This window comes from Trichosurus vulpecula, chromosome 8 (assembly GCF_011100635.1).
Source record: "Trichosurus vulpecula isolate mTriVul1 chromosome 8, mTriVul1.pri, whole genome shotgun sequence".
Classification (NCBI taxonomy): Eukaryota; Metazoa; Chordata; class Mammalia; order Diprotodontia; family Phalangeridae; genus Trichosurus; species Trichosurus vulpecula.
In genome coordinates, this window is record NC_050580.1 from 181,045,531 (window position 1) to 181,072,993 (window position 27,463).

The 27,463-nt window shown below is 38.5% G+C and overlaps 2 protein-coding genes across 5 annotated transcripts; both read right to left on the reverse strand.

Annotated features, from left to right (window-relative positions):
* RNASE4 (ribonuclease A family member 4) lies at positions 1 to 27,256 on the reverse strand. 3 transcript variants are annotated; one of them, XM_036736253.1, is made up of 4 exons: positions 27,078 to 27,256; positions 26,873 to 26,964; positions 2,425 to 2,475; positions 1 to 1,688 (listed from the first exon to the last, which is right to left on the reverse strand). In XM_036736253.1, exon 4 carries the CDS (start codon positions 1,662 to 1,664, stop codon positions 1,233 to 1,235), a length of 432 nt encoding a protein of 143 aa, XP_036592148.1. In that variant the 5' UTR covers positions 1,665 to 1,688; positions 2,425 to 2,475; positions 26,873 to 26,964; positions 27,078 to 27,256; the 3' UTR covers positions 1 to 1,232. The 3 variants fall into 3 exon arrangements, with proteins under 3 accessions (XP_036592148.1, XP_036592147.1, XP_036592146.1); XM_036736252.1 differs by lacking the exons at positions 26,873 to 26,964; positions 27,078 to 27,256 and adding an exon at positions 15,939 to 16,021; XM_036736251.1 differs by lacking the exons at positions 26,873 to 26,964; positions 27,078 to 27,256 and adding an exon at positions 15,916 to 15,997.
* Positions 10,694 to 16,065, reverse strand: ANG (angiogenin). Of its 2 annotated transcripts, none has more exons than XM_036736249.1 (2): positions 15,939 to 16,065; positions 10,694 to 12,300 (listed from the first exon to the last, which is right to left on the reverse strand). In XM_036736249.1, the coding sequence occupies exon 2, from the start codon at positions 12,269 to 12,271 to the stop codon at positions 11,819 to 11,821; it is 453 nt and encodes a 150-aa protein (XP_036592144.1). In that variant the 5' UTR covers positions 12,272 to 12,300; positions 15,939 to 16,065; the 3' UTR covers positions 10,694 to 11,818. The 2 variants fall into 2 exon arrangements, with proteins under 2 accessions (XP_036592144.1, XP_036592143.1); XM_036736248.1 differs by having other exon boundaries at positions 15,916 to 15,998.
* Positions 27,257 to 27,463: the final 207 nt, after the last annotated feature.

The window sequence follows — 27,463 nt, forward strand, 5'->3', positions numbered from 1 at the left end:
TTACAAATTAAAGTTTTTTATAACAGGGAAATCCAATCATGCCAAGATCTCCAACAGAATATTGAGATTATATTGCTCTTTTAATAAATCATTCTAACTCACTAAAGCAATTCCCAGGCTTGGGAAGAGGAAGAAAGGAAATTCAGTCTGGTAGTTTGATTCTATCCTAGTTCAGATTGAAATTGATGGGGTCCAAAACTTTCCACTGTCTCAACTCCAAAGCTAATGAAGGCCTCCCACCACAACTAGTTTTCTTTGGCTACCAAGAAGAACCAGCATTCTAATGCTTGTCTCAGTATAATAGTAAAGAGGGAATGAGCTTGCAAGCTAGCAGATCTATAGTCTATGCTTGGCTAAACCACCACTAACTAGCCTTTTGACCACTGTAGGTGTCAGGTTCTCCATCTTTCAAGTGAGAATAATAATATTCCTAGGGTCCATGGTATAAAAAGGTCTACACTTAAAGTCAAGAGGGACCAGGATTCAAATTCTGCCTCCAAGTATTTGTGTGACCATGGACAAGGCACTTTCTCTCAGCTTCAGTTTCCTGAGCCATAAAATAGGGATGGGAATGATGCCTAATTAGGTTGTTATGAAGCTTAAAAAATCCTTAGTAAAAACTTTAGATACAATATAGTCTGTTAATAGTGGTATCAAACTCAAATAGAAACGATGGCCATTATATCATAAAAAAGGATCCTGCAGGACTCATATTGACTTAGTTTTAAAATGTACTATCATCTGTTTTATTGTATTTTTATTTATTTTGTTCAATATTTCCCAATTACATTTTTGTCATTACAGTTTTGTCCACACTCAGGAGTGTTACAGGCTACATGTGGCCCATGGACCTAGTATTTGACACCTCTGGTATTATTGGGGGTATTATGACAATCACATGATGAAATGACATATAAAAATGTTTTGGAAAGGAAGAAATGATATATATGTAAAGGTATCACTATTCATCCTTTCTCCTGTCAAGAGGACAGGAAAAAAAAGATTTAACCCTTCCACAACCATACAAGGAGGTTTGTTAGGGGCTATAACCCAGGTCTTTTGCAGGCTTTGTTTCTCTTCCTTCAGGGTCAAAGTATGCAAAGTTATGGACTGGTTATAGGAGAATAAGCAAAGTATATCAGGGAATAGGGTCCAGGACAGTGCCCATCTTTCAACAGCAGATAATAAGAAAGTGGGAACTGAGGCTGAGGATGGAGCCAGCAGGATGAGTCTTACCCATCAAAGTGCACAGGCTCTAAATTCTCACAGGCAATGGTAACATGCCTGATTCTGGACATGGCCCGGTACCTACAGTTTGGGGAAGTGGAGCCACCTGTCACTCTGCAGTCTGTGATCTTCATAATGCCTTCATGGCAGTTCATTTGGCCATTCTTGCATTTGATGTTAGTGGTACGGCAGATACTGTTGATGTTCCAGATGTCCTCATGGATGAAGGTGTTAACGGGCTTGCATCTTGGCTCAGTCATCCGCCTCTTGTGCATCATCTGGGTGCAGTATGTAGCATCACCACCTTCGCTATAAGGATCCACATGCTGTCGCAGGAACTGTTGGTACCTCCGACTCTGGCCAGAAGAAGGCTGCGCCAGCCATAGGCCAAGCAAAGCCAACAGCAGCAGCAATGATTGGATCCTATGCATGGCCATTATCTTCTGCCTAGCTAGGGGCCCCTAAGAAGAGAACAAAGCAAGAAGCAAGAGAGTAGACCATAAGGATGGAGGATGAACTGCTCATCCCTTGCCACAAGACAAAACATCCCTATTCAATATTTTCATATCCAACTTTTCCCCTCTCACATATCAATTTTTCTCTAGGTTTTCATTTCCTAGTTGTTCTAGATCAGTGATTCTTAACCAGGGATCACTGACCATAGATTTCAAGTCATCCATGAACTTGAATGGAAAAAAATTACATCTTTATTTCAATATCATTGTTTTCCTTTGTAATTCTACATATTTTATTTCATGCATTTTAAATCATTTTGAGAAGGGTTCATAGGCTTCTCTGCTGCAAAAGGAACCTCATAACACACATAAAAGTTAAGAACCTGTAGTCTAGGTCTTTCTAAGGTTGTTTTCCTCTCCAATCAACACACATTTATTAAGTGCTTACTATGTGTCAGGCATTGGGCCAAGAACTGACAATATGAAGAAGTAAAAAACACAGTCACTTCCCTCAAGGAGCTCGTATTTTACTCGTCTCTAACACTCTGTTATCCTGTTAATCTCTATCGGCTACTTCTCCCATTCACAAACATTGCTATTCTGGCTTCTCTTTTTCTCAGCATTGTTCCCAAGTGATTCAGTTTCCAAACACTCTTTCCATTCAAAGACAGTTTCATCTGAGAGAAGTTAGGTACTAGGGATCCTATAATGATCTAGATCTAGGAGCAAAGCTCCACTTTACCTTTGTTTGTGGAGAGAGCTGCTGATGACCCTGATGAAACCTGGTCAAGTCCTGAAAAGAAAGCATCACATATGATTAAAAGATATGCAATACCTACATGAAACCAGGAGTCTACTTGGCTGATTTCTGTATATGTAACTACTCCTTGGCCACTGTGTTCTTTAGGGAGTACTTAATTCCTTAGAATCACCTAGTCCCAAGAATCATGGTGGATTTATATCTCACAAAGTATAGGCATGTTGAGTTTTCACATTTAAACAAATCTTTATCTTATTGTGAGTGATGGACTCAATTGAAGTTCAAAGCAGAGATGGAGTAGAAAAAACAGAAAATGAGACTAAACTTTGATTTCACTTTTCTTTTTCTTTTGATATTCTCCCAATGGCAATAAAAGCTAGGTCCTTTGTCAAGTTTGTTAATCAGTACGGTCTGTGCACATGCATGCATACATGCACATACACCTACACATATACATACACATTCACAAAATCCTAGCATATTGCCTTGCATATGGCAATAGGAGCAACCCTTGGGAGGCAGAGCCAAGATGGCAGCTGGAAAGCAGGGACTTGCTAAAGCTCCCCCACGGGTCCCTCCAAACACCTATAAAAATGGCTCTGAACAAATTCTAGAGCTGCAGAACCCAAAAAATAACAGAGGGAAGCAGGGATCCAGTCCAGAACAGCCTGGATGGTCTCTGAGAAGGGTCTATCACATGGAGCTGGGAGCGGAGTGGAGCAGAGCTCAGTGTGGGCCACTCCAGAATCAACCAGACTGGGAGCCGGGCAGAACAGGCTGTAGGGCCCTGAATCATTGAGCTGTGGCAGTTACCAGACTTCTCAGCCCACAAACACCAAAGACAACAGAGAAGGTTAGTGGGAAAAGCTGCTGGGACAGAGTGAAAGGAGTTTGAGGTTTGGCCACCACCCCAGGGGCAGCGGAGGTAGTACAGCTCTGAGGCTGCTTCCAGATCTACAGCTGCAGTTACTTCTGGCCCCAGGCCCACCGGGTGGGGGGAATTAAGTGGCAGGTTAGAGCAGAAGTGCAAAGCCTGCTTTGCCCTGCCTGGATCTGGGTCACGGTACTGGTGTGGCAGAGTTTGCTGTGTAGAAGTAGCTCTGAAAACAGCAGCGCAGCACCTCAAGCTTGGGACAAAGTACTCTCTGCTCTATAAGCAGTCATAACCCAATGAAAAACTAAAGGGTCAAGTAGTTGGCTGGGAACATGAACAGGGAGCAAAAATGGTCTCAGATTCAGACTCAGACTTTGGAATCTTTTTCGGTGACAAAGAAGACCAAAACATACAGCCAGAAGAACTCAACAAAGTCAAAGAGCCTACATCAAAAGCCTCCAAGAATAATATGAATTGGTCTCAGGCCATGGAAGAGCTCAAAAAAGATTTGGAAAATCAAGTTAGAGAAATAGAGGAAAAAATGGGAAAAGAAATGAGAGTGATGCAAGAAAACCATGAAAAACAAGTCAATATCTTGCTAAACAAGACCCCCCAAAAAATACTGAAGAAAATAACACCTTAAAAAATAGACTACCTCAAATGGCAAAGGAGCTCCAAAAAGCCAATGAGGAGAAGAATGCCTTGAAAGGCAGAATTACCCAAATGGAAAAGGAGGTCCAAAAGACCACTGAAGAAAATACTACCTTAAAAATTAGATTGGAGCAAGTGAAAGCTAGTGACTTTTAGAGAAATTAAGATATTATAAAACAGAACCAAAGGAAAGAAAAAATGGAAGACAATGTCAAATATCTCATTGGAAAAACCACTGACCTGGAGAACAGACCCAAGAGAGATAATTTAAAAATTATTGGACTACCTGAAAGCCATCATCAAAAATAGAGCCTAGACATCATCTTTCAAGAAATTATCAAGGAATACTTCCCTGATATCCTAGAGCCAGAGGATAAAACAAAAATTGAAAGAATCCACAGATCACCTCCTCAAAAAGATCCCAAAAAGAAAACTACTAGGAATATTGTTGCCAAATTCCAGAGCTCCCAGATCAAGGAGAAAATACTGTAAGCAGCCAGAAAGAAACAATTTGAGTATTGTGGAAACACAATCAGGATAACACAAGATCTAGCAGCTTCTACATACAGGGATCAAAGGGCTTAGAATATGATATTCTGGAGGTCAATGAAGCTAGGATTAAAACCAAGACTCACTTACCCAGCAAAACTGAGTATCATGCTCCAAGGCAAAATATGGATTTTCAATAAAATAAAGAACTTTCAAGCTTTCTCAGTGAAAAGACCAGAGCTGAATAGAAAATTTGACTTTCAAACTCAAGAATCAAGAGAAGCATGAAAAGGTAAGCAAGAAAGAGAAATCATAAGGGACTTACTAAAGTTGAACTGTTTTGTTTACATTCCTACATGGAAAGATGATGTGTGTAATTCATGAGACCTGAGTATTATGGTAGCTGAAGGGAATATACATATATATATATATATATATACATATATATATATATATACATACATATATATATATATATATATATATATATATATATATATATATATATATATACAGAGAGAGAGAGAGAGAGAGAGAGAGAGAGAGCGTGGGGTGAGTTGAATATGCAGGGATGATATCTAAAAAAAAAATCAAATTAAGGGATAAGAGAGGAATATATTGAGAGAAGGAGAAAGGGAGAAATAGAATGGGGTAAATTATCTTACATAAAAGTGGCAAGAAAAAGCAGTTCTATTGGAAGGGAAGAGGAGGCAGGTGAGGGGGAATGAGTGAATCTTGCTCTTATCGGATTTGACTTGAGGAGGGAATAACATATGCACTCAATTGGGTATCTTACCCCACAGGAAAGAAGGAGGAAGGGGATAAAAAGGGGGGGATGATAGAAAGGAGGGCAGATAGGGGGAGGAGGTAATAAAAAGCAAACATTTTTGAAAAGGGACAGGTCAAGGGAGAAAATTGAATAAAGGGGGACAGGATGGGAGGGAGCAAAATATAGTTAGTCTTTTACAACATGAGTATTGTGGAAGGATTTTACATAATGATACATGTGTGGCCTATGTTGAATTGCTTACCTTCTTGAGGGGGGAGGGAAGAGGGGAGAGAATTTGGAACTCAAAATTTTAAAAGCAGATGTTCAAAAAAGAGTTCTTTTTGCATGCAACTGGGAAATAAGATATACAGGCAATGGGGCATAGAAATCTATCTTGCCCTACAAAAATATGGGAAAAGGGGATGGGGGGGAATGGGGTGACAGAAAGAAGGGCTGACTGGGGAATGGGGCAATCAGAATATATGCCATCTTGGAGTGGAGGGAGGGTAGAGATGGGGAGAAAATTTGTAACTCAAAATCTTGTGAAATCAATGCTGAAAACTAAAAATATTAAATAAATAATAAAAGAAGAAAAGAAAAATATGAGCAACCCTCATTGAATGAAGAAATTAAGGAATGAACAATGTGGGTAATAACAATGAAAGTACCCCTCTCACTGGGGGTAGCTCGGTGGTGCTGTGAGTAGAGCACAGGTCCTGGAGTCAGGAGGACCTGAGTTCAAATCTGGTTTCAGACACTTGATACACTTACTAGCTATGTGACCTCGGGCAAGTCACTTAACCCCAATTGCCCTGCCTTACCCCTCAAAATAAAGTACCTCTCAGGTCATCACTGGCAATGGCACTAAATAAGAGGAGAATTTCAAGATGAATTATGGGTAATACCATCTGCTAAGTAATAACTAGCATTTATATAGCACTTCGTGATGTAAGTGCTATTATTACCCCCAATTTACAGAAGAGAAAATTGAGTCCAGGAAAGATACAGCACCTTTCTTTGGGACATGTGAGACAAGATTCCTAAATTAAAGTACTACTGTCTATCCACTGAGCCAGAGCTACCTATCTACCTATCAATACCAGCTGCCTAAGAAAGAACTTAAACAGCTTTTCTTACTAACTCCTCATGTGGGAAGCTGTCAGACTTTCTGATGATGATAAAGGGTCACACTTCATGGTTCCTATCTGCCCCTTCACGCACTTTCAACAATCCTATATTTTTCATTTTCTTTCTTCTCTTATCCCTTCCCACTCCTATACCTAGACCCACTCTCCCACTGCTCATACTCACTTTTGTACCTTAATCTCCACACATTGAGGAAAACAATGACGTTCATTCTCAAAGCTGAAAATGATCCTCATCTGGTTTCCAAGACAAATCTGGGAGCTGAGCAAAGCAGACAATACTACCATTTTTTACAAATGTGGAAATGGAGCTCAGAAAAGATAAGCGACTTGGGTCTAAGGTTACACAAATAGTAATGTCCAGAGAGGCTTTTGACTCAAATTCAATAATAATAACAGCATTTCTATTCTCCTTTAAGGTTTATAAAGTACTTTAAAAATATTATCTTATCCTCGCAACGACCCTGGGAGGTAGGTGTTATTATTATCACTGTTTCATCAATGAGGAAACTGAGGCAAGGAATTGATAAGTGAGCAGAGCTCCAACTGGTAACTGTCTTAGGCAGGATTTGAACTCAGGTCTTCCTAACTCCAGTCCAGTACTCTACCTAGAAGCCTCTTCAGCGCATTGCTTTGTTCTGATTTTCCAACAGCAGTGACATATTTATATTCCTTTGCCCACTGTCTCTTATCCTAGACCTTTTTAAACAAATAACAATAGCTAACATTTACATAATTAGGGCAGGTAGATGGTGTATCAGATAGAATGCTGGAAGGGGCAGGGCTGAAGTAAGGAAGACTCATCTTCATGAATTCAAATCCCAGCTCAGACACTTACTAGTTGTGGGACCCTGACCAATCACTTAACCCTGTTTGTCTCAGTTTCTGCATCTGTAAAATGAGCTTGAGAAGGAAATGGCAAATTGCTCTAGTATCTTTGCCAAGAAAACCCCAAATGAGGTCATGAAGAGTCAGACATGACTGAAAAGACTGCACAACACCACAACATTTATATAGCACTTATGTGCCAGGCACTATGTTAAGCATTTTGCAATTATTATGTTATTTGATTTTCACAATAATCTTACGAGGTAGATGCTATTATTATCCTCATTTTACAAATGAGGAAATTGAGGCAAAAAAAAAAGCTAAGTGACTTGCCCAGGGTCATTGTAGTGTCTGATGCTGGATTTGAACTCTGGTCTTTCTCTCTCTAGCTACCTCATATATTTTTGTGACAGTTGACCACAAAGAAGCTGGTCCATATGAAGATCTAATCCATAATCTTGGCCCTATTATTAACTCACCACAAAAAACATATTTGAGATGAGGAGAAATCTCATATTGGGGAGGAATGGAGTCAATGTCCATTTCCAGCCTGGAATTTCAAAGGGAAGAAACTGGAAATCAAGAGTAGATTAAGTAAAAGTGGTACAACATAGTCAAAAGGGACTATCCCTAAAGCTCAGTCATGATTTACAATACAGTAATATAAAATGGAGTGCTGGGGCCTTTTAAATGATCTGTACCTTGGGCCACCTTCCAGATTTTATATTAATCTGCCCCTGACTGGGACTCTGGAAATTGGTCCCAAGACAACAACAAAGTATGCCTGTCATCAAATCTTAGCCCAGGCCTATCTTCACTGGACCTCACTGTCCCTCAATTAAAAAAAAAAAAGTTTTAACTTTAGGTGATAAAACATATCATTTCTTTTCTCTCATATCTCAATATAATCACTACGGAGTCAACCTAAAAACTTGTATCAAAATACTTTCTCTATTCAAAGCCTATAATATGTTAGAGCTGAAAAGAGCCTAGGAGATTATATTGTTTGTTGTCCTTTGTTCTTGAAGAGGACTCAAATGACACCACTATATTGGGGTCAAGGTACAAACTGTCCAACCATAGTTGATCAAACCAGTATGTCCTCAGAAGACTCTGCCACATGTCAGACACATAGTCCATATGAACATTTGGAATGGAGATGTCTTTAAGCTTGGGAATCTTACATTTCTTTTAAGCTACTGTAATTCTGCTTTGCTCATAGAACACAGTGCCCCCTTTGATGGAGGCCCACATGCTGGGTGGTCCTGTGCCAGTGTCTCCAATGTCCCACAATTCCACAGTTCTTCAGAGACCTTGAAAGTGTCCTTGTATGGCTTCTTCTGACCTCCATGTGAGTACATGCCTTGTGTGAGTGCTCCATAAAATAGTCTTTTAAGCAAACATATGTTTGGCATTTGAGCAATGTGGCCAGCCCATCAAAGTTATTCTCACTGGAGTAGAGTTTGAATGCTTGGCAGGTCAACTCCAGAAAAGACCTCAGTGTCTAGAACCTCATCTTGCAAAGTGATCTTCAGCATATTCCTAAGATAATTCAAACAGAACTGATTCCTGGCATGGCCCTGGTATATCATCCAGGTTTCACAGGCATACAACAATGAGGTCAGCCCAGTGGATCTGTAGACCTTCAGTTTGGTAAACAATCTAATACCTCTTCTCTCCCACACTTTCCTTTGGAGTGTCCCAAGCACTGAGCTAACTCTGGCAATGCATGTGTCAACTTCATCATCTATGTGTACTAAAAAGATATGCTGCTAAGGTAAATGAACTTATCCACAGCATTCAAAATTTCTCCATTTTCTTGAACCAATGTTTCCATATATGGATGGTGCAATACTGGCTGGTAAAGAACTTCTGTGTTATTGCAGTTAATTGTTGAGCCAAATGCACAAGCAGCAGAGAATCGATCCATACTTTATTGCATTTCAGCTTCATGTTACACTGAGTGTGCAATCATTTTGGGCACTATGAGCCTTGGAGATTATATAGTAGAGGCCCCTTGTATTCCACAAAGCCATGATGTTTTCAGGAACATGAGAAAGATATTTATGTAAGTTGTGATCTTTTCCAGCTATGAGCTATGCCCCTAAGGATATTTCTTGTCCACCTTGCATACAATCTCCTTCCTTGAGTTCATTCTTTTTCAAGCAATTTAATATCTTGGAATCCTCTGTTCTCATTGCAGGGCCACAAAAACATAGCCAAAATGTGATGAGAAGGACTTTGATACCTTCCATGACTCTGGTCTAATAAACAGTTACTTGAGCTGTTAAATTGGCATATCACTGTGTATAGAGCATTTGGTTGTGTAAAACTGAGTATTTCAATTGCATGTGTCCTATAGCTGAGTGTTGTCAGGATAGCTACCCTCCATTTAGCCCCATAAGTAGACAAAGAAGTACTTCCATCCTGTAACAAAAACTACTTATGAATCTCCAATGTGTCACCAACAGATCAAGGGTCTAAGCCAGGGAGGGATGGGGAAGCTACATCCTCGAAGTGACATGTTGCCCTCTAGGTCCTCAAGTGCAACCCTTTGACTGAATCCAAACTTCACAGAACAAATCTCCTTAATAAGAAGATGTGTTCTGTAAAACTTGGACTCAGTCAAAGGGCCATACCCAAGGGCCTAAAAGGCCATATGAGGCCACAGGTTGCCCATCCCTGGCTAAACTATTAATGTCATAAGTGGACTATTTGAGCTGGTTGAGAGACATTACAGCTAAAGATATTTTAATATAGGAATAAACATATATCTGTTTTTCCCTTTTCAATAACCTATATATCTTGTTCTATCTTTGACAATAGTAATGGCCTACATAATAGCAACTAAGTCCCAAATAAGGGAGAGAGCAATGAATGAAGATGTTCTAGAATTTGATGATGATATAATTCTTCTTTGAGAGATTTTTACTACCATTCCTGATAGTAAAGACTTGGATGATAGTAGGTTTCCTAACATTCAATAGTTAGGAAGCCTGTTCTTTCTCTTATCTCAGGTAGTTGATGCATTTCAAAAGAACCCAAGTTTCTAACTACAGAACTAAAGTTAAGAAGAGTCCCATAATGAGTTCAGAAACCATTAACCCATTTCTCTATTCTTTCACAATCCAATTGAGATCTGCCAGTAGGGCAGTACTATCATAGAGATCTCTTGGGCACTTTCTCAGCAGCCTATGGGGAATGTAACCTACTCTTCTTGTATTTTCCAAGATTATGGCATGAGCAACGTTCTGACCCACCTAGTGGTCTAGAACCATGGGAATTTTTTCAACCTACTTTGATAAGGGTATCTAATCAGCACTAACTTTAGAGACAATTATAAAGTTCACATATCGACAATTTCTAGAAGATACTGATACAGAGGTACAGAGTAAGGAAAGGGGTTTCCATATTACTGATTTCCCTCTAAGGAAACAGGTGAGTGAGAATGGGAAACAAGTTTAATATTCAATGTGCCAGTGAGAAGACTGAATATTACTAATTTCAGAGATATTTTATTTATTCAAAGTGCCCAAAGGCTGAAAACAGGAGAAACTGATCAATTCAACTTTAAGAGACTCAGAATGAGAGTTATAAACACTCCTGCATATTAAGGACATAACATTAAGGAAGAAGTATGGAGTTCCAGTTGCTTACAATGAAAGCAGAACTAGCAAAAATCAACAGTCTTACTAAGCATATAGACCAAGGGTTTGCAGTGTTGTGTAGAAAATAACAGTGAGATGAGACCTGGGTCCATGGTAAATTTAGGTGTGGATTTATTGGCCAAGCGCACGACTACCTGGAATGCATACCCAAAGTATACTCAAATCAGGTAGCCCCAAACTGAGGGACTACAATGTTCATAAAGGCAAAAACCACAATTACACAATTAGGGAGGGTCGCTAGCAGAAGTAGAAGCAGCTCAGAGCTATTTTGGAAATATGGCGAGATTCAGGGGTGCGACCATCCTGTGACACAGGGTAGTCAGTTTCCTAGAATGGGTGGCCGTCTTAGATTGTAATCGGTTTCCTATAACTGGGTGGAGGGTTCAGGGTGGAATTTCCCAGAAAGTAACCTCTACTTGATCAGCTATGGTCTGGGTAGAGGGATCTAGCTTGGTCAGTAGAGTAGCTGCACCATAACCCAAGGTGTGGGGCCACCTAGCAACCGGGGGGCTCCTCCCCAAAATAAACCCATGCCTTCCCCTAGCAACTGATCCTTGCCCATAATGCTGATATAGAGAGAATATACAGAATGATGAATCATGAGGAAGTGGGGGTCAGGGGACTAGCCTTGGGCAATACCCAGAATTATGCCTTAAGCAGTTTCAAGCCATTTCAGGGTGTAGGGCAGAGGCAAAGACAAGAATATAAAGGGGATTAATGGTGGGCTTCAATTTAGGTGTAATGGCAACACTGCCAAAGGAACTTACCAACATCCCAAATCTAGGATGCTGGAGGTATGAAAAGAGTAGCATATTTTTTAAAAATACAACTACTTGTCAATTAGAAAAGGGCAGGGAAGCTGGCATCAGGGATGTGATCATAATGCAGCACTGGTATCAACCTAAATACCACTTGGGGCACCCATGTCTTAGGTTGCCAAACTTTATGTAAATTAATTTGCAGTGATAGTGTGGTCAAGGTGAACAGGTAAGCCACGTTCACAGGCAATAACAATATATCTAAAGTCAGAAGTAGCCCTGTACTTGCAAGGAGGTCTTGTGGACCCTCCTCGATGTTCACAGGTGGTGACCTGGAATGGTGACTTGCTTATCCTAAACCTCCCTTCTTCATAGGGATTTCCAGCTTTATCTCCACAGACAGCCTTGATGCTGCGGTAATCACCATGGATGAAGGTATTCTTGTCCTTGCAGGGATGGGTCAAATCTCTCTGTCTCATGATCTTTTCACAGTACTTGTCATCCCGGCCCTTTGGTTTGGAATCATAGTGCTGAGTCAGGAAGTGTCTCTCCCTGTCATTTTCTTGTGTCAAAGAAGGTGAAACCAGCCAAAGTCCCAGGATGAAGAACAGCAAAAGAGGGCCCATGCCTTTTAGAAACATCACCATCTCTCCCAATCAGATGTTCCTGCCAAGGGCTAGAAGATGAAGGATATGACAACCATTATAGAACATACTTCTAAATGTAAGCCAAATAATAAGGAAATGTCATTCCTTTTTTTTCCTTTGCTTCTTTTTTGCCAAGAGAGCAGAACTCTACAACCTCAAAGTTCCTACTCCATGACTGGAGTCATGCACTTTGATCCTTCCTCATTCCTAATCCCTTAACCACAGACCACTAACCATTAACCATTAACATGACATGTCCACCAAGATACCAGTGCTTGGTCATCAGGGGCATCTGGCCATCTGCTTTTCTATCCTCTTCTCTCTACCAAGAATATTTACATTCCTACCCAGATGTCCAGAGATGCTGCCCCCACATCCACCACAGGCAGATTAATCCATTCAGTTTGGAGACCAAAGAATTGTCCAGATTAGAAGGTGAGTTGATCCTGACCTTAGCCTTCTTTGTTTAGCAATCCTTAGATTATACATCTTCCCATTCAACCGTCCACCAGTCTGTCAAGCCTAGATGGTAGGAGTGTCTTGCCCTCTACCCTGTTGCAGCCCACATACTCCCCTGTCAACTTTCAACCTTTTTCTCAGGAAAAAAGATAATCAAATTAGTATTATCATTATTATTGAAAAGGACATGACAAATCTACTATGCTATGGCTCTACTCACAATCCTTCTAGAACAAAACCCCCTTTCCTGGCTACCATTCCCCAACAAATGTTGAATTCCCCTCATAGAATATGCCCTCCTTGAGAGCAGGACCTGTCTCACTTTTATACTTGTATCCCCATTACCTAGCAATGGATCTGACACATAAAATGCATTTTGATTGGCTGTTTGATTGGTTGGGCATTCACTTTAGAATTAGCTTACCTAAATTTGGATAGCAACTCTGCATCTTTCTAGGTGTGTGACCTTAGTCAAGCTATTAAAACCCTCCTGGGCCTCAGTTGCCTTATATTCAAAAGGAGGAGTTGGACTCAATAACCTCTAAGGTCACTTGTAGCTCTAAAACTATGGTCTCTCCATTGGTTCCATGATAGTTTTATTGGTTTAAAGCAGTTGATATAGAAGTTTACTACGTACCACTAGATGGCAGTAGCTGCTAAGGGCTGTCAAACATACCCTAAAGGCTCTGTCACTAAAATTAAGTCATAACTAAATGGTTAGAGGAAAAAGGAACCCAAGAGGATGGCTTAAGTTTATAGTTTGTTTTTTTTTTTTTTGTTACAAAGTACTTGCAACAATTTGACCATAATTGTATCTAAGTTGTATCTAATTTGACCATAACAACAACTGTCTTATGTCAATAGTGCAACTATATTACTCTTATTTTAAGAGTGGGAAAATTGAGCCTTAGAAATTTGTGATAGCCCAAGGTCATACAGCTAGTATTTGCCAAAAAGTGGAATAGAAATGTTTTCTGGTGCCCAGTCTGGTTTTCCCATGCTATTTACCCTTCCCATATCTCAGATACCACTCACACTCAGATTCAATTTGCACTAGTCCACTAGTTCAAAACAAAATGGCAGCTGATAAAAGATCAGAGTTCAATGGAATTTGTTTTATTGGCAGAGGGTAGCAGGAAGGATATTCTCTGACTGAAGTCTACTCTTCAGAGAAACACTGTTTACTATTTTATTTATATATGTATATCTGTACATATATATAATTGACTCATAATTCCTACTGACATTACTTTGCTTATGTGTCACTCTATGAATAAAGCATTCCCAGAGTTTGCCAAGTCCTTCCATATTGTCATCATTTATTACACTTGGATTACCCTGAGAATGTTCCCTCTGAGTTATTTGAGACAATATTATCAGGGTTTTATTCACTATGATCACATGCCAACTTGTCCAGCTATGGAGAAAAACTTGCTTTTTAAAGTTCAAGGTAATCAGAGACAATGGGAACAGAACAATCAATATATTAGAGAGTCATAAGTTGATGATCAAGATGGTCATAAGCTGTCTCGTCTTTCTTTTCTGTTCAAGTTAGTCTTTCTTAGCATAGATAAGGGGTGTGAGAATATTGGGGGAAACCTGGTAAAATCATCTTAAACTGGTCTCTTTCAATATTAGTGAAAGGTATACACTAGTTAAGGAGTCAGGAGGCATCAACCCATCTAAAAGTCTCTGCCAATCCTGCAATAGACTCTAAGATCTAAATCCAAGTTACCTTACTAGAGATGACTGTTGATGGGTGAATGATGAAGTGGCAGATTCTAGTCACTTGGATATTATTTAAAAAATGGAATTGTTTATAATTCATCCTCATTACTGAAAACAACCTCTTATGTAATGAAAGTCAAGTGATCAAAACATTCAGATTCTGGTGCATTCTATGGTCATGCATAACATTGCTTGCCGAAGGGTTTTTTAAAAAAGTTGGTAAGTCAAGTTCCTCTGTCATTGATATTTACTTTGACTTTGCCCCACTGATCAACACAATTCATCCCCAACATTTCAACCCACACATATCACCTTGAAGTTAAGGCATTGGGCAGTCTATATAACAGTACTTTGTCTACTGGGAATGGTACTTACAAAGCAGTTTGGCCATTAGAAACTGAAGCACCCCAGGTACCAGCTTAGGTAAGAAATATTATCACAGTTTTTGACTCTCATGTCTACATATTCACTCCAATGGATAGCACCAACATAGTTTGCCTCTGATTGATTGTGATCTTACCTGGCTATCAGCAAGTTCCCTCTAGGTGCAACTTAAGCTCACGTTGTCCACAGAAAGAAAAAATATCAGATTGACCAAAAAAGTAGATACCCAGCAACTCTCTCTCGCTCTCTCTCTCTCTGTCCCCCCCTGCCCCTGACTGTCTCTTTCAGTTTATGTTTCTCCCTATGAGTGTATGTATCTCTGTCTCTATATCTTTATCTCCATCTCCACCTGTTTCTTTTTCTGTCTGTTTATATTTCTGGCACTGGCTTCATAAGCCGCACAGTATGGTGTTAAACTATTAAATTATTATTAGTATTGGGGGCAAAAATTTCCTGGATATGCCTTTGGATTCATATTTTTTCCCAAGTGATCTTCCATCGAATGAAGGGATTATACAAGCCATATATTCCTGCCCTCATAAACAGCTTTTGTTCTCTTTCTAAGCAGGGCAATTGGCAAGAAAATAGTGAGGAAGTCAGAAGAACAAACTATTTCATCCTCCCAAGTCCTACCAAATTGAAATATTCCAAGATTTCCTAATTTACCTATACCTGATTCTAGCCTATGAAAACTTTACCCAATCTGAAGCCTCTAACACATTTGGAACCAATTGTGGTGGCCCCCATTGAAAGATTTGGCTCACAAGTTCCTTCTGTTAATCTTAGCGGGAGGACATGCCATCTCACTGATAGCTACCATTAAACTGGTTGTAGAAGTAGCTTTGGAAGCCTAGCTTATTTACATTTAGCTCTTTGGCCTGGAACCAAAGACTTCAAGTAGGAGAGGAAGGACCATCCCACAATAGTTAATATTAATTAACTAGTTAATTAATATCTGTGAATCACAAGATAGATAAATTCAATGATAAATGGATAGGTGGATGATAAATAGGCAGATTAGGGTTAGATTAAGTTAGTTTAGATTAGATTATTCCATAGAAAAGAAGTCTTACAAAAATCAGTCAATTTCCCTTACTGGAGAAGGGTTCCAGTTGTTTCTTCCCTGGTAGAGATCTCTTGGATACCTCCTTCCCACTTTGATTCTGATTATATAGTTTTCAGATAGACAAGGGGTGGAGATAATTGATTTGATTCCCAACCTCTATTAGAAACAGGAAAACCAAGGGCATTTATTTGATTTGTACAAACAAGAGAGAAGTCATTCACCTCCTCCCTGGGGGTGGTTGAGTGAAATATTAACCTGCCCAAAGGGATTTAGGGATTAGCCCTGAGAGCCAAAATCTGTTGAACATGGCCAACATGACCTAGAATCTACCCCTTCTGCAGAAGCCACCTTAATCCGTTGCCTTTAGAGATAGAGAGCTTTTCTAATAGGTCTTTATGTTTGGTGAGTATAAAATATACAAATCTTCATGCTGTTTTCCAGGCTGGCTACTTGACACACCTGTCTTTCCAAGGTCACAGACCTTGAGGGTAGTCGAATGGAATGGAAGACAAAGGTCTGTCTACTTTGATGCACATGACTATGTTTCTAGTTGCTCTGACCTTATCAAACTGCAATTGGCATGGAAGTAAAGGGTATTTCACAGCATGACTAAGTGACATACTTAGAAGTAGAACCCAAGTTCTCTGATTCCCAATCCAGTGCCTCTATTACTTTCTTGACATTCACGCTCTATGATCATGAGTAGATCACTTAACTCTTCTGAGCCTCACTTTTCTCATCTGCAAAATAGGGACAACACTAGCCCTACCTGCGTCTTAAGGTTGTGAGGAAAGCGCTTTGTAAATCTTAAAGAGCTATAGAATTGTGTTATTAGTATGTACTACCCTATGGATCTCTCCCTCTTTTTGTGGACCTTACTGGCCCTCACTCCCAACTTCTATCCATCACAAAAACTAGATGAGAAAGAATGATCAAGCATTAAAAATTCAGAAGAGAGCTCTGAAATATGGATAGCACAAAAACTTCCACTTACTGCAACTCTGTTACAAAAAATGCTCCCACTAACGTTTTGTAGCAAAGAAAATATCCCATCATATTAAACAATGTAAAAGAAAGGGCTTCAAAAAATACTGTGGGATACAAAGGTGAAAGATTGTTGTTAATAAGAAGTTCCCTGGCTCTGAGCACATAATTGTTACTGACATAATAGAGGCTCCGAGAAATCCACAAGTATCACTTGCCGAGGGTCATTTGTTACAAAAGATAGGCAAAAAACAATGACAAGGTATTTATTGTCTATTAGACACATATCGCAGTGATAGTAATTATTTGCTGAGTCAGGACCCTAGCACTTTGCTCTCTTTGTCACCACCTTATTCTTCTCCTCCCCAATCTCCACTGAAGCCACTGACTCCACAATCCACAACACAAGTTTTCTATCTACCGTTTATGAAGGATCAACTGCAAAGAAGCCATTATCGAAAAAGGAATTAATCCATTTTCAAGAAATGTTGGGATTCTACCCTTGCTATCTACCCTGCTGATGAAGGCAAACTAGCTGGAAGTTTCCCAGTATGATCAAAGCCAGAGAAATGCTATTGAGAGATGTGAACCCACAGTTCTGTATCTAGAGACACCAAGAGTGGAGCCCTTGACCAAGAAAGTCCCAGAGGTAATTGGAAACCCACATCAGGGACTTGGGAAGTGACTGTAGCAGCAAGCACCCTAGCATACCCAGGATGGCCTGCTAGCACAGGTTCTTAGATCTGCTTTTAAAGGAAAGCAACTTCAAAGGAGTCAACAATCTTCTTTTATTACATTCACTAGTTCAGGGGAAAAGTTAGCCCTCTGAATATCAGAGAAAATACAAACAGAAAATACAAGCAGAGAAATTAACTTAAAGGCCAACAGACAGGGCTCTTAACTGCCCGAACCAAAGCAATATTGTTATATACTTTCCATATATCACTGGATCGACAGAGCCTTTACATTTGAGCAGTCAGGAGGTCTGAACATAAGGTGACTCAGAGTCTTGACCAGGAAATCAAAAGATCCTTCTCATAAGCAAAGTCCCAAAGCAAAATACCAACTCAGAGAATATATATACACTTCTCAGAGCCAGAAGGCATCACAACCTTCATGACTCAGTGCCTAATCAACTTAGTACCAAAAGGTGTGAAAGCCTTCCTACAAGCAAGCCTCCCCTAAGCAAGCTTCCCTTAATGGGCTCCACATGAGGCCTATTAATGGATGGGGAAGATTTTCATATCCCATTAACATTACAGTAACCAAGAGTAGCAACAAGCAGTCTGAGTATGACAACAGTATTTATATTAGAATACCCTAGCCCTCAGTCCTGAGATGCTGCAAAGTGTCCTAAAGATCCAGCATTTTAAATCTCAAAGATTCAAGGAGGGGAACCTAATCTCAGCAGGTGGAGTTCAATGTGGAGACATAGGGAACCAAGCAGAGCAGAGCACCCCACCCCACCCAAAAGCATGCAAGTGCTAAAGCCTAACCTTGACACAAAGCCCCAATCCAAGAATTAAGATTGTAAAGATTTGTAAGTACAAGAAGATAGAGACCATTATAAAGAATTATAATAGATCCAGCGATGCTCAAAAATCCAACCTAGCAGGAGAGAACAACTCCATAGCAACTCCAAGCAGATTAAAAGAGAGAGGAGAAATGGATTTTCCTAAAAAACTATATGAACACCTATAAGTAATGAAGCAAGAAATAAAAAATGAAATAAAAGCTCTGGAGGAAGGAATTGGAAGAAGAATTAATTTAGAATGTACAGAGGGAATTAATTCAAAAAAAATAGAGGACTTGGGGATAGATTGGTTAGATTCTGAGAGATACAAGAGGAAAAAGAAAAGGTAGAATAAAATCAATAAAGAGGTGGAACTTGCCATTTCTCAGAATTAGGGTACATAAGAAAAAAGGAGAGAGGTCAGATGAAAGGAGAAAGGCGAGGTCAGATGAAAGGAGAAAGGCAAGGCCAGATGAGCCTCACTTTTATCTGAATTTGACAAAGAAGGTTTGAATACACAAACACATATATACAAAGAGTTTGGTGTTGCACATGAGACTCAGCAGATAAGTAGGCAGGGATATGGGGAAAGGGATTAAGACAGGGAAATGAATAGTCCAAATCCAAATATACTTCTTAATCCTGAAGAGAAATTTAGAAGGAAAAATAAAATAAAATAAAATAAGTGGAAACTAAGCAGTTTCCCAATTGAGGAATGTTTGAAGAAATTGTGGTGTGTGGGTTGTTGACAGGGTTTTACTGAGCCAGTCTCCAACCTGAGAATGATGAAACAGATGGCCAGACAAAACCCTAGTAATCAAGTAGCCATTTAATTAATTATTTTTATTATGAGGAGCAGATTTGCAAATCAAGAGTTCTCCTGATCAGAATTCTACTTTGCTGAAGTGAAGGCAGAGATGATACACATAAATCACAATGGGAAAGGAGTGGGGATTACAAAGAATCGTTTCCAGGGCCAGAGTGGTTTCCCATGACCAGCTCACAAATCCACAATATAACAATTCTGGAGTCAAGACTTTGGGGGTCATGACCACCCCACCCCCACCCCTACTCAGGACACACAACCAGAGTTCTGTCATGGGAATAGGTTCTACAATTTTTGATTCACTTCACTTAAGGTACACAGGCAGTGACTGTGAGCACTCTCACGGTTTGATTGATCATTTCAATCGGCATTGTGAGCTTCTAACTCACAAGCTAGAAGAGGTGATTCTTAAGAAATTTAATTAGTAGTATATTCATTACATATATCATCAATTAATATGAAAAATCATACATCCACAGGATGTAATGGAATATTTTGTGCTGACAGAAGTAATGAAATAGGTGATTCCAAAGAATACTGGTATGCAGAGTAGAACCAAGAGGACAATTTTTACAACAAAATTGTGAAGAAAAACAACTCTAAATAATTTAAAAACTGATCAAAATAATGACCAATGCCTCCAAGGGACCTATCGTGAAATATATTCCTAAAGTCCTAATAGAGAAGTAATGTACTGGAGGTCTGGAAAGAGACATACATGTTTGGATGTAACCACCATGTGTGGATTTGGTTTGCTTGACTCATCTTATTCGTTTCAAGATATTTTTTTCCTGTTTTCATTGGAGGGAGGGGAAGGATGGAAGTGCAAAAAAGAACAAAAAGAAATAAAGAAATAAAAAAGAAATAAGAAGAGGAACACTGAAATATTGTTTTAAGTGCAGAAGGAAGCATAAACAAAGCAGGACAGTTTTGAAAATAATGGACTGAGATTGTTATATATTTCCTTTAAAAGCATATGGTGCTGACCAGTCTATGGCTATAATAATATAATAATATATGGCTATAAATAAATAAGAAAGAAGTCAAGGAAGTGTATGTAATTTTAGATAAGCTAGATGTGATAGATATCTGGAGAGAATTGAACGGCAATAGAAAGGAATACACCCTTTTCTCAGTGGCTCATGGTACCTATACAAAGATTGACTATATTAGGACATGAAAATTTTATAGTTAAAAGCACAAAAAGCAGAAATATTAAAAGTATCCTTTTCAGTTTATAGTGCAATAAAAATTATATTTAGTAAAGGAATGTAGAAACATAGATAAAATATAATTGGAGATTAAACAACCTAGTCTTGAGGAATTTAATTAAATTAATTTCATTAAAGAGACTGACAATAGTGAGAAAACATATCAAAACCTATAGGATAGTAGCAGTAATCAGGGGAAAATGTATATCTCTAGATGCTTACATCAATAAAATAGAGAAAGAGCAGCCCAATATATTGGGTATGCAGTTAAACTAGAAAAAGAACAAACTAAAAATACCCAATTAAACACTAAATTGGACATTCTAAAAATTAAAGCTGAGATTAATAAAATTGAGTGTAATTATTGAATTAATTGAATTAAATTAATTGATAAATAAAAATTAGGAGTTAGTTTTATGAAAAAAAATGATAAAATACTTAAAGCATTGGTTGATTTGATTTGTAAAAAGAGAGAAGAAAACCAAATCACTAGTATTAAAAATGAAAAGGTTAAATATACCACCATCAAAGATGAAATTAAAGTAATTATAAGGAGTTATTTTGCTAAATTTTATGCCAATAAATTTAACAATTTGAGTGAAGTGGAAGAATATTTACAAAAATATAAACTGCCTAGATTAGCAGAAGAGGAAATAGAATATTTAAATAGACCTATTTTAGAAAAAGAAATTGAACAGGCCATAAATAAACTTCCTTTAAAAAAGCACCAGAACCAGATGGATTAACAAATGAATTCTATCAAATACTTAAAGTATTTTAACTAATTCAATATTAAATGAATTACTTGAAATAATAGGCAAAGAAGGGATCTCACCAAATTCCTTTTATGAAACAAATATGATACTGATACCTAAACCAGGAAGAGTAAAATCACTGAAAGAAAATTATAGACCAATTTCATTAATGAATACGGATGCAAAAATCCTAAATAAAATACTAGCTAAAAGATTACAACAATATATTGGAAAGATTATACATTATGATCAAGTGTGATTTATATCAGGAATGCAGGGATGGTTTAACATAAAGAAAACTATTAACATAATTGATTATATCAATAAAAGTTTTCAAATCATATGATTATATCAATAGATGCAGAAAAAGCTATTGATAAAGTACAACACCCATTTCTATTCAAAACACTTGAAAGTACAAGTATAAATGGACTTTTTTCCTTAAATTGATAAAAAAAAAATCTACAAGCATCATTTGTAATGGGGATAAGCTAGAAGCCTTGTAAGAACAGGTGTGAAGAATGCCCACTGTCACTAGTATTATTCGGTATTGTACTAGAAATCCTAGCAATAGCAATAAAAGAAGAAAAAGAAATACAAGGAATCAGAATAGGGAATGAGGTAATAAAACTATCCGTTTTGCAGATGATATGGTAATATACTTGGAAAACCCTAAAGACTCAACTAAAAAGTTAATTGAAATAATCCGTAATTTACATAATAACTTCATTATATATTTAAAAGGAATAACAAGCTGTACATAATAGATCTGCAGTTTCATGTACAATCACTTTTTTTATCCTGCTATGTTATGGAAATGCTCATTTTATTTCATAAATTAAAATAAAATAAATAAATAATTTTAAGAGTATGTGCAGTATGGAATAGAAATTAACATTTTCATATAGAATTCTATTTTTCCATTCTACCTTTGCATATGGAAATGCTCACTTTGAGGGACAAGAATAGTGTTCTTAAAGTTCAAAATAATTTTTTTTAAAGAAAAAACATCTTAAAGCAATTAGAAAAGATTTTTTGAAGGTCTCTGCCTGCTACACATTCTGGAAGAGGATGGAGAAAGAGTTAAACTTCCACTGTCCTTGAGTCGATCCCAAGAATTAACAATAGCCAGTAGCCTCAGTCTGTCAGAGCACACAGCTCTTCTCCAGACTTTGAACAATGGACAGAAGAGCTCTAACCAAATCAACAACTCCCAGAGTTAGTTTCTCTGTTTCTCCTGCTTAGTCATTGCCTTTCTCACTTCACCTTTCTCATTTCCCTCAAGTATTATGAACCTTCTTTGCCCCAGTAACAGAACTTATGTTGTCTTCTTTTTGCTACCCAAAGGTCCCAGGAAGTCTGGTTACAAGGATAGGAAGGGGCCAGGAATGCAATTCAGCTAGTAGCAGAGAAAAGGACCTTGGACCTCTGGACTTGGCACTGTCTTCCTATGCTTTTCGCCACCCACTCATCTACATGGGCAAACAGAAGAGACTTAGTGTTTGGAAACTGGTGAATTCTGAGAACTAGAACTATTTGGTAATTATTCAGCAAATAATTATTGCTTTGTTTGGCCTTCAGATATTAAATTTGGGAATCAGATATTAAAAATAAGATTAAATCAGATATTAAAATTTGGGCAGTGTATGGAATACTTACCATCAACTAGAGAGAGTTCTCTGACTGAAGGATTCAGATTCCTCAGAAGGAAGAGAAGTCCAAAGAAAAGACAAGAGCTTCAAGCCCTAGTCAACTGGGAGGACATGCTCTTTGACCTAAACTCTAAAGAGATTGGTACCTGAAGTTAGTTATCTCCTGCTAGGGAAATGAGAGTGGAAAAGCTTGTTACATGTCCTAGGGCAAAGGTTTTCTGCCTTTCCTAAGACCTGGAAAAGTCTACTAGCTGGGAGAGCAAGACAGCACCCACTTTTCCCTGGAGATAAGGACTACAGTCAAGCAAAATCTGGCATGGACTTAATAGCCAACTTACAATCAGTATTTGGTAGAAACTATGAAATCAGCAATGAGCACTCCTAACAGAAGCAGTATGAACACAAAGGCCTTCCTACAATGTTAAAGAATGAGTTTCTCCTCCATGTATGTGCCCTGGACACACACCTTCTCTATTTGTGTCACTTTTCTAATATATTCCCAACATACATGCTTCTCCATGTGTATTCCCTGCTGATGTGATATTTATGGGAAAATGGGCCCCAGGTTTATGAGGGAATGTTTTGTTAGTACTTTACTTACCATCCCACTTGACTTTAAAATTGTCTTTGCTTTAAAATAATCAAGTTTTTTGGCTGACTATTAAAGTCAAACAAACCATAAGGGAGAGCCTTCTGCTGTGGAAGGGGGACCCCAGGTGATGCACTGTGATGTTCCAAGTTTTTGAGGTCTTCAGATATCATCAAGATGTGATGACATCCTACTGACTTTCTCCCATCCAATTCATCAAAAAAAAAAAACTACCACTTAATCTTCTTCATGAGCAAATATGTTCATACCATGTCACTACCAGAAAATCTTCAATGACTCCCCCATTGCCATTAGGGGGGAAATAGCCGATTCTTTACCTGGCATTCAAGGCCCTGCACAATTTGTCTCTAATCTGCCTTTCTAGTCTTATATCAAATGACTTTTGATTTATCTTTGTGTTTATGTTCCAGCTACACTGGACTACTCAATTTCCTCTTACGCTGTTCTGCATTGTCATTACTTCTATTATTATTTCATTGTTCCATTTTTTCATCCCAAGTAACTAGCATGGTGATTTGAAGACAGTAGATAGTTAATAAAAGGGGTTTTTTTGAGTGAATGAATGAATGCTATTAGACTGAACAAAGAATAAACCGACAGTAAAACAACATTCTCATACCATCTTGCCTAGACAGTAGAAAGGAAAATAAATGTAACTAACAACTATTGGAAAAAGCTTTCTTCGTGTAGGCACATGTACCATGGGCCCTCAGATATGTTCAATTTTGAATAACTTCTATACAGGCATACCTCAGAGATATTGTGAGTTCAGTTCCAGACCACTGCATAAAATGAATATCACAATACAATGAGTCACATGAATTTTTTTGTTTCCCAGTGCATACAAAAGTTATGTTTATATTATTCTATAGCATCTTAAAATGCACATACTTTTTAGCATGTTTTATTGTTTAAAAAATGTTAACCATCATCTGAACCTTCAGTGAGTTGTAATCTTTTTGGTAGTGGAGGGTCTCACTTCCATGTTGATGGCTGCTGACCGATTGGGGGAAGGTTCAGGTGACTATGCCAATTTCTTAAAATAAGACAACAATGAAATTTGCTCTATCCATTGACTCTTCCCTTTTTTTAAACACTCAAAAGCCATTGTAGGATTAATAATCGCCTAATTCCAATATTGTTGTGTCTCAAGGGAATAAGGAGGCCCATGGAGAGGGAGAAAAACAGAAGTCAGTCAGTGGAGCAGTCAGAACACGCAAAACATTTATCGATTAAGTTCACCATCTTATATGGGCACTGTTTGTGGCACCCCACAAAAATTACAATAGTAACAACAAAGATCACTGATAAGAGATCACCATAACAGATAAAATAATAATGAAAAGGTTTAAAATGTGAGAATTACCAAAATGTGACAAGGAACACTGTGTGAATACGTACTATTGGACAAATTGTACCGATAGACTTGTTTGACATGGGGTTGCCATAAAGCTTCAATTTGTAAAAAAGGAATGCAATATCTTTGAAGAACAACAAAGCAAAGTGCAATAAAATGAGGTATGACTGTACTTTAAAAAAGAGCTGAGCTCTAAAAAAGATATCAAGCAGTGATCTAGGATAGTCAGACAACAAATAGTTACCACTTTTATCTTAGCAGTGATTGGAATAATCCAAGTAGCTACTACTTGGAGCCTGGAAATACTCAATCAATACATTCCTTCCCTTATGTGAATGTCAAAATGAAGGGAGTGCGCGCGCGCACACACACATAAACACACACACACACACACACACACACACACACACACACACACACCCTCTGGACAGAAGTACCAATTAGCCTAACTATGAACATATGAACATTCAGGGCTTCCAATCTGATAATTCCACTGTTTCTCAGTCCCTATATATCCTGCTTCCTTGCCCCTTCCCTGTCTCTCTGCTATCATATACCCAGCCAGCCAGTCTGAGTGATTTATATTGCACAGGGATTAGAACTTGAACATACTGTTGAAAATGGAAAAATCTCATTGGGAGAATTTCTTGGTAGAGCACCAAAGATGTGCTCTACATGTTTCCTGTGGTGATGTTCAGGAATCTTGTTGACTAAAGGAGAATGGGGCCAAAGTCTTGCTTACATACTTATTTTTCCAAATAGAGACAGGGATTAAATATTCACTTTTCTGCAAGCTCTGAGACAGCCACCTAGAATAGAGATTGTTTGCATATGTAATTGTTTATATAGATTATTCTTTTCATACATATTTTTCAAGTTAAATATCCAACAATGAGTTTTAATCCTCCACCGATAAACTCCTCCAATTATGCACGTATTTATAGGCATACATACAAGTTATTCACCAATATAAAAATGGCAATGCTTAACCCACCTAGTTATAACCATTATTCCCCTTCACATACTCCAACCTCAATTACTAGTTGTGGCCAGATCTGCCCTTCTCCTCCCTCCTCAATCTACTTTGCTTAGCTTTTAAGACTCACCTCGGGCCCCACCTCCTTCATATACCTGGTTCTTCCTCTCAATTATGCAGCATTCGATGAGTATATAATAAATGCTTCTTCTCTAGTATATGGGAAGGAGGAGGCAGCATGAGTGGTTGGATTAGGGACCACTTTTTCAGCCCTTCTCCTCATCCACAACTATAACTGTAACATCTCCTAAATAATCACTATATGGCTTATGTTGATGACCAGGCCCAAGTCAGAGTTGCAAATTCTCCTAAAGTTCTAATAGGAAGCCTAAGAAAGATGTACCTCAGAAGTTCCTTTCTTGCAGTCCTACCACAGAAAACACAGGTGTGTTTTATTTAGGATAAGAGAAAAAGGGGGACATGACCTTCAAGCCTCAAAAAGTGGGGACAGACACCAATCAGAAAAAGAAAGCATTTAACTTCAACTTTAAAGGAAGACTGATGTTTCCAACATACTGACTCCTTACCCACTTGCCTTAACTGATCAAGTAAGAGTCTGATGTAATGAGGTCGTGTGGCACCCTTCGAAAGAGCTAATACGAAGAAGTCAGATGAACTTGGGAAGACTAGAATAAACTGAGGCAGAGCCCAAGTAAGCAAAACGATATACATGATGACACAATAAAAAAGGGAAAAAAATACTGAACGACTTCATTAAATAAACCAATGCTGTGGACAAATCGTTTCTTTCAGAAGACTGAGAGTGAAGCATGCCTCTTGCCTCTCAGAAGAGAGAAGATGAACTATATAGATCTTCAGAACTAAACAAAGTATTGAATTGTTTTGTTGAACTGAAATTCTTGGGGTTCAATCATTTGTGTGTGTGTGTGTGTGTGTGTGTGTGTGTGTGTGTGTGTTTAGTAAAGACAGAGTGAGTCCAGGACTGGAAGTCAAAGACTTTTATATCCCTCCTACCCTTTCTCCAAATAACAAAAAGTACAACAATAAATAGTAACTCACTGTGTGATGTTGAGCAACAGGCCTGTTTCTTCCTTCAGTAATGCGGAGGGGGAAGATGATCTCTTAATAAGGGTTCCTTTTAGGATGAAAACCTATGAAATGAAAACGGGAGAGGAAGAATTAGCAAAGGGTAAACATTTATTCTATCATCAGGCACTAGTTCCTGATAAGAACTCAATGCAACAGGAGCCTATTGGGCTCTTACCATGAGCTGGCTGCCGTGCTAGGCTCAGAGTGGGGAAAGATGGCCAAGATAATACAAACACGTACAAGCCGAGGAAGACAAGTTATGTTAGAAATGTGGTCTTTTGGGCCCGGCTCATTGGCCTACAGAAGAGTCAGTAAGAGCGAAAGGAAACGGAGGAATGAGAGGCGAAAAGGGGGAGGGTGTTAGGAGAGGAAAGGGAAAAGTTGCGGGCGTGTGTTTGTGTGTAGCTGTTATGTATGCGTATTCTTGTGTGATGTGTACGTGTACATGTTGGTGTGTCTGTGTCTGTGTGTATTGTGTGGTGTGTGGTTACGTTTGAGAGTCAATATACAACGCAGGAGTCCTCCGTTAAACTTGCTCGGAGATCACTGCTGTACTTTCAG

Coding starts and splice junctions, on each gene's coding strand:
- RNASE4 (XM_036736253.1), bottom strand. CDS start 1,664: ATGGCCATGCATAGGATCCAATCATTGCTGCTGCTGTTGGCTTTGCTT.
- ANG (XM_036736249.1), bottom strand. CDS start 12,271: ATGGTGATGTTTCTAAAAGGCATGGGCCCTCTTTTGCTGTTCTTCATC.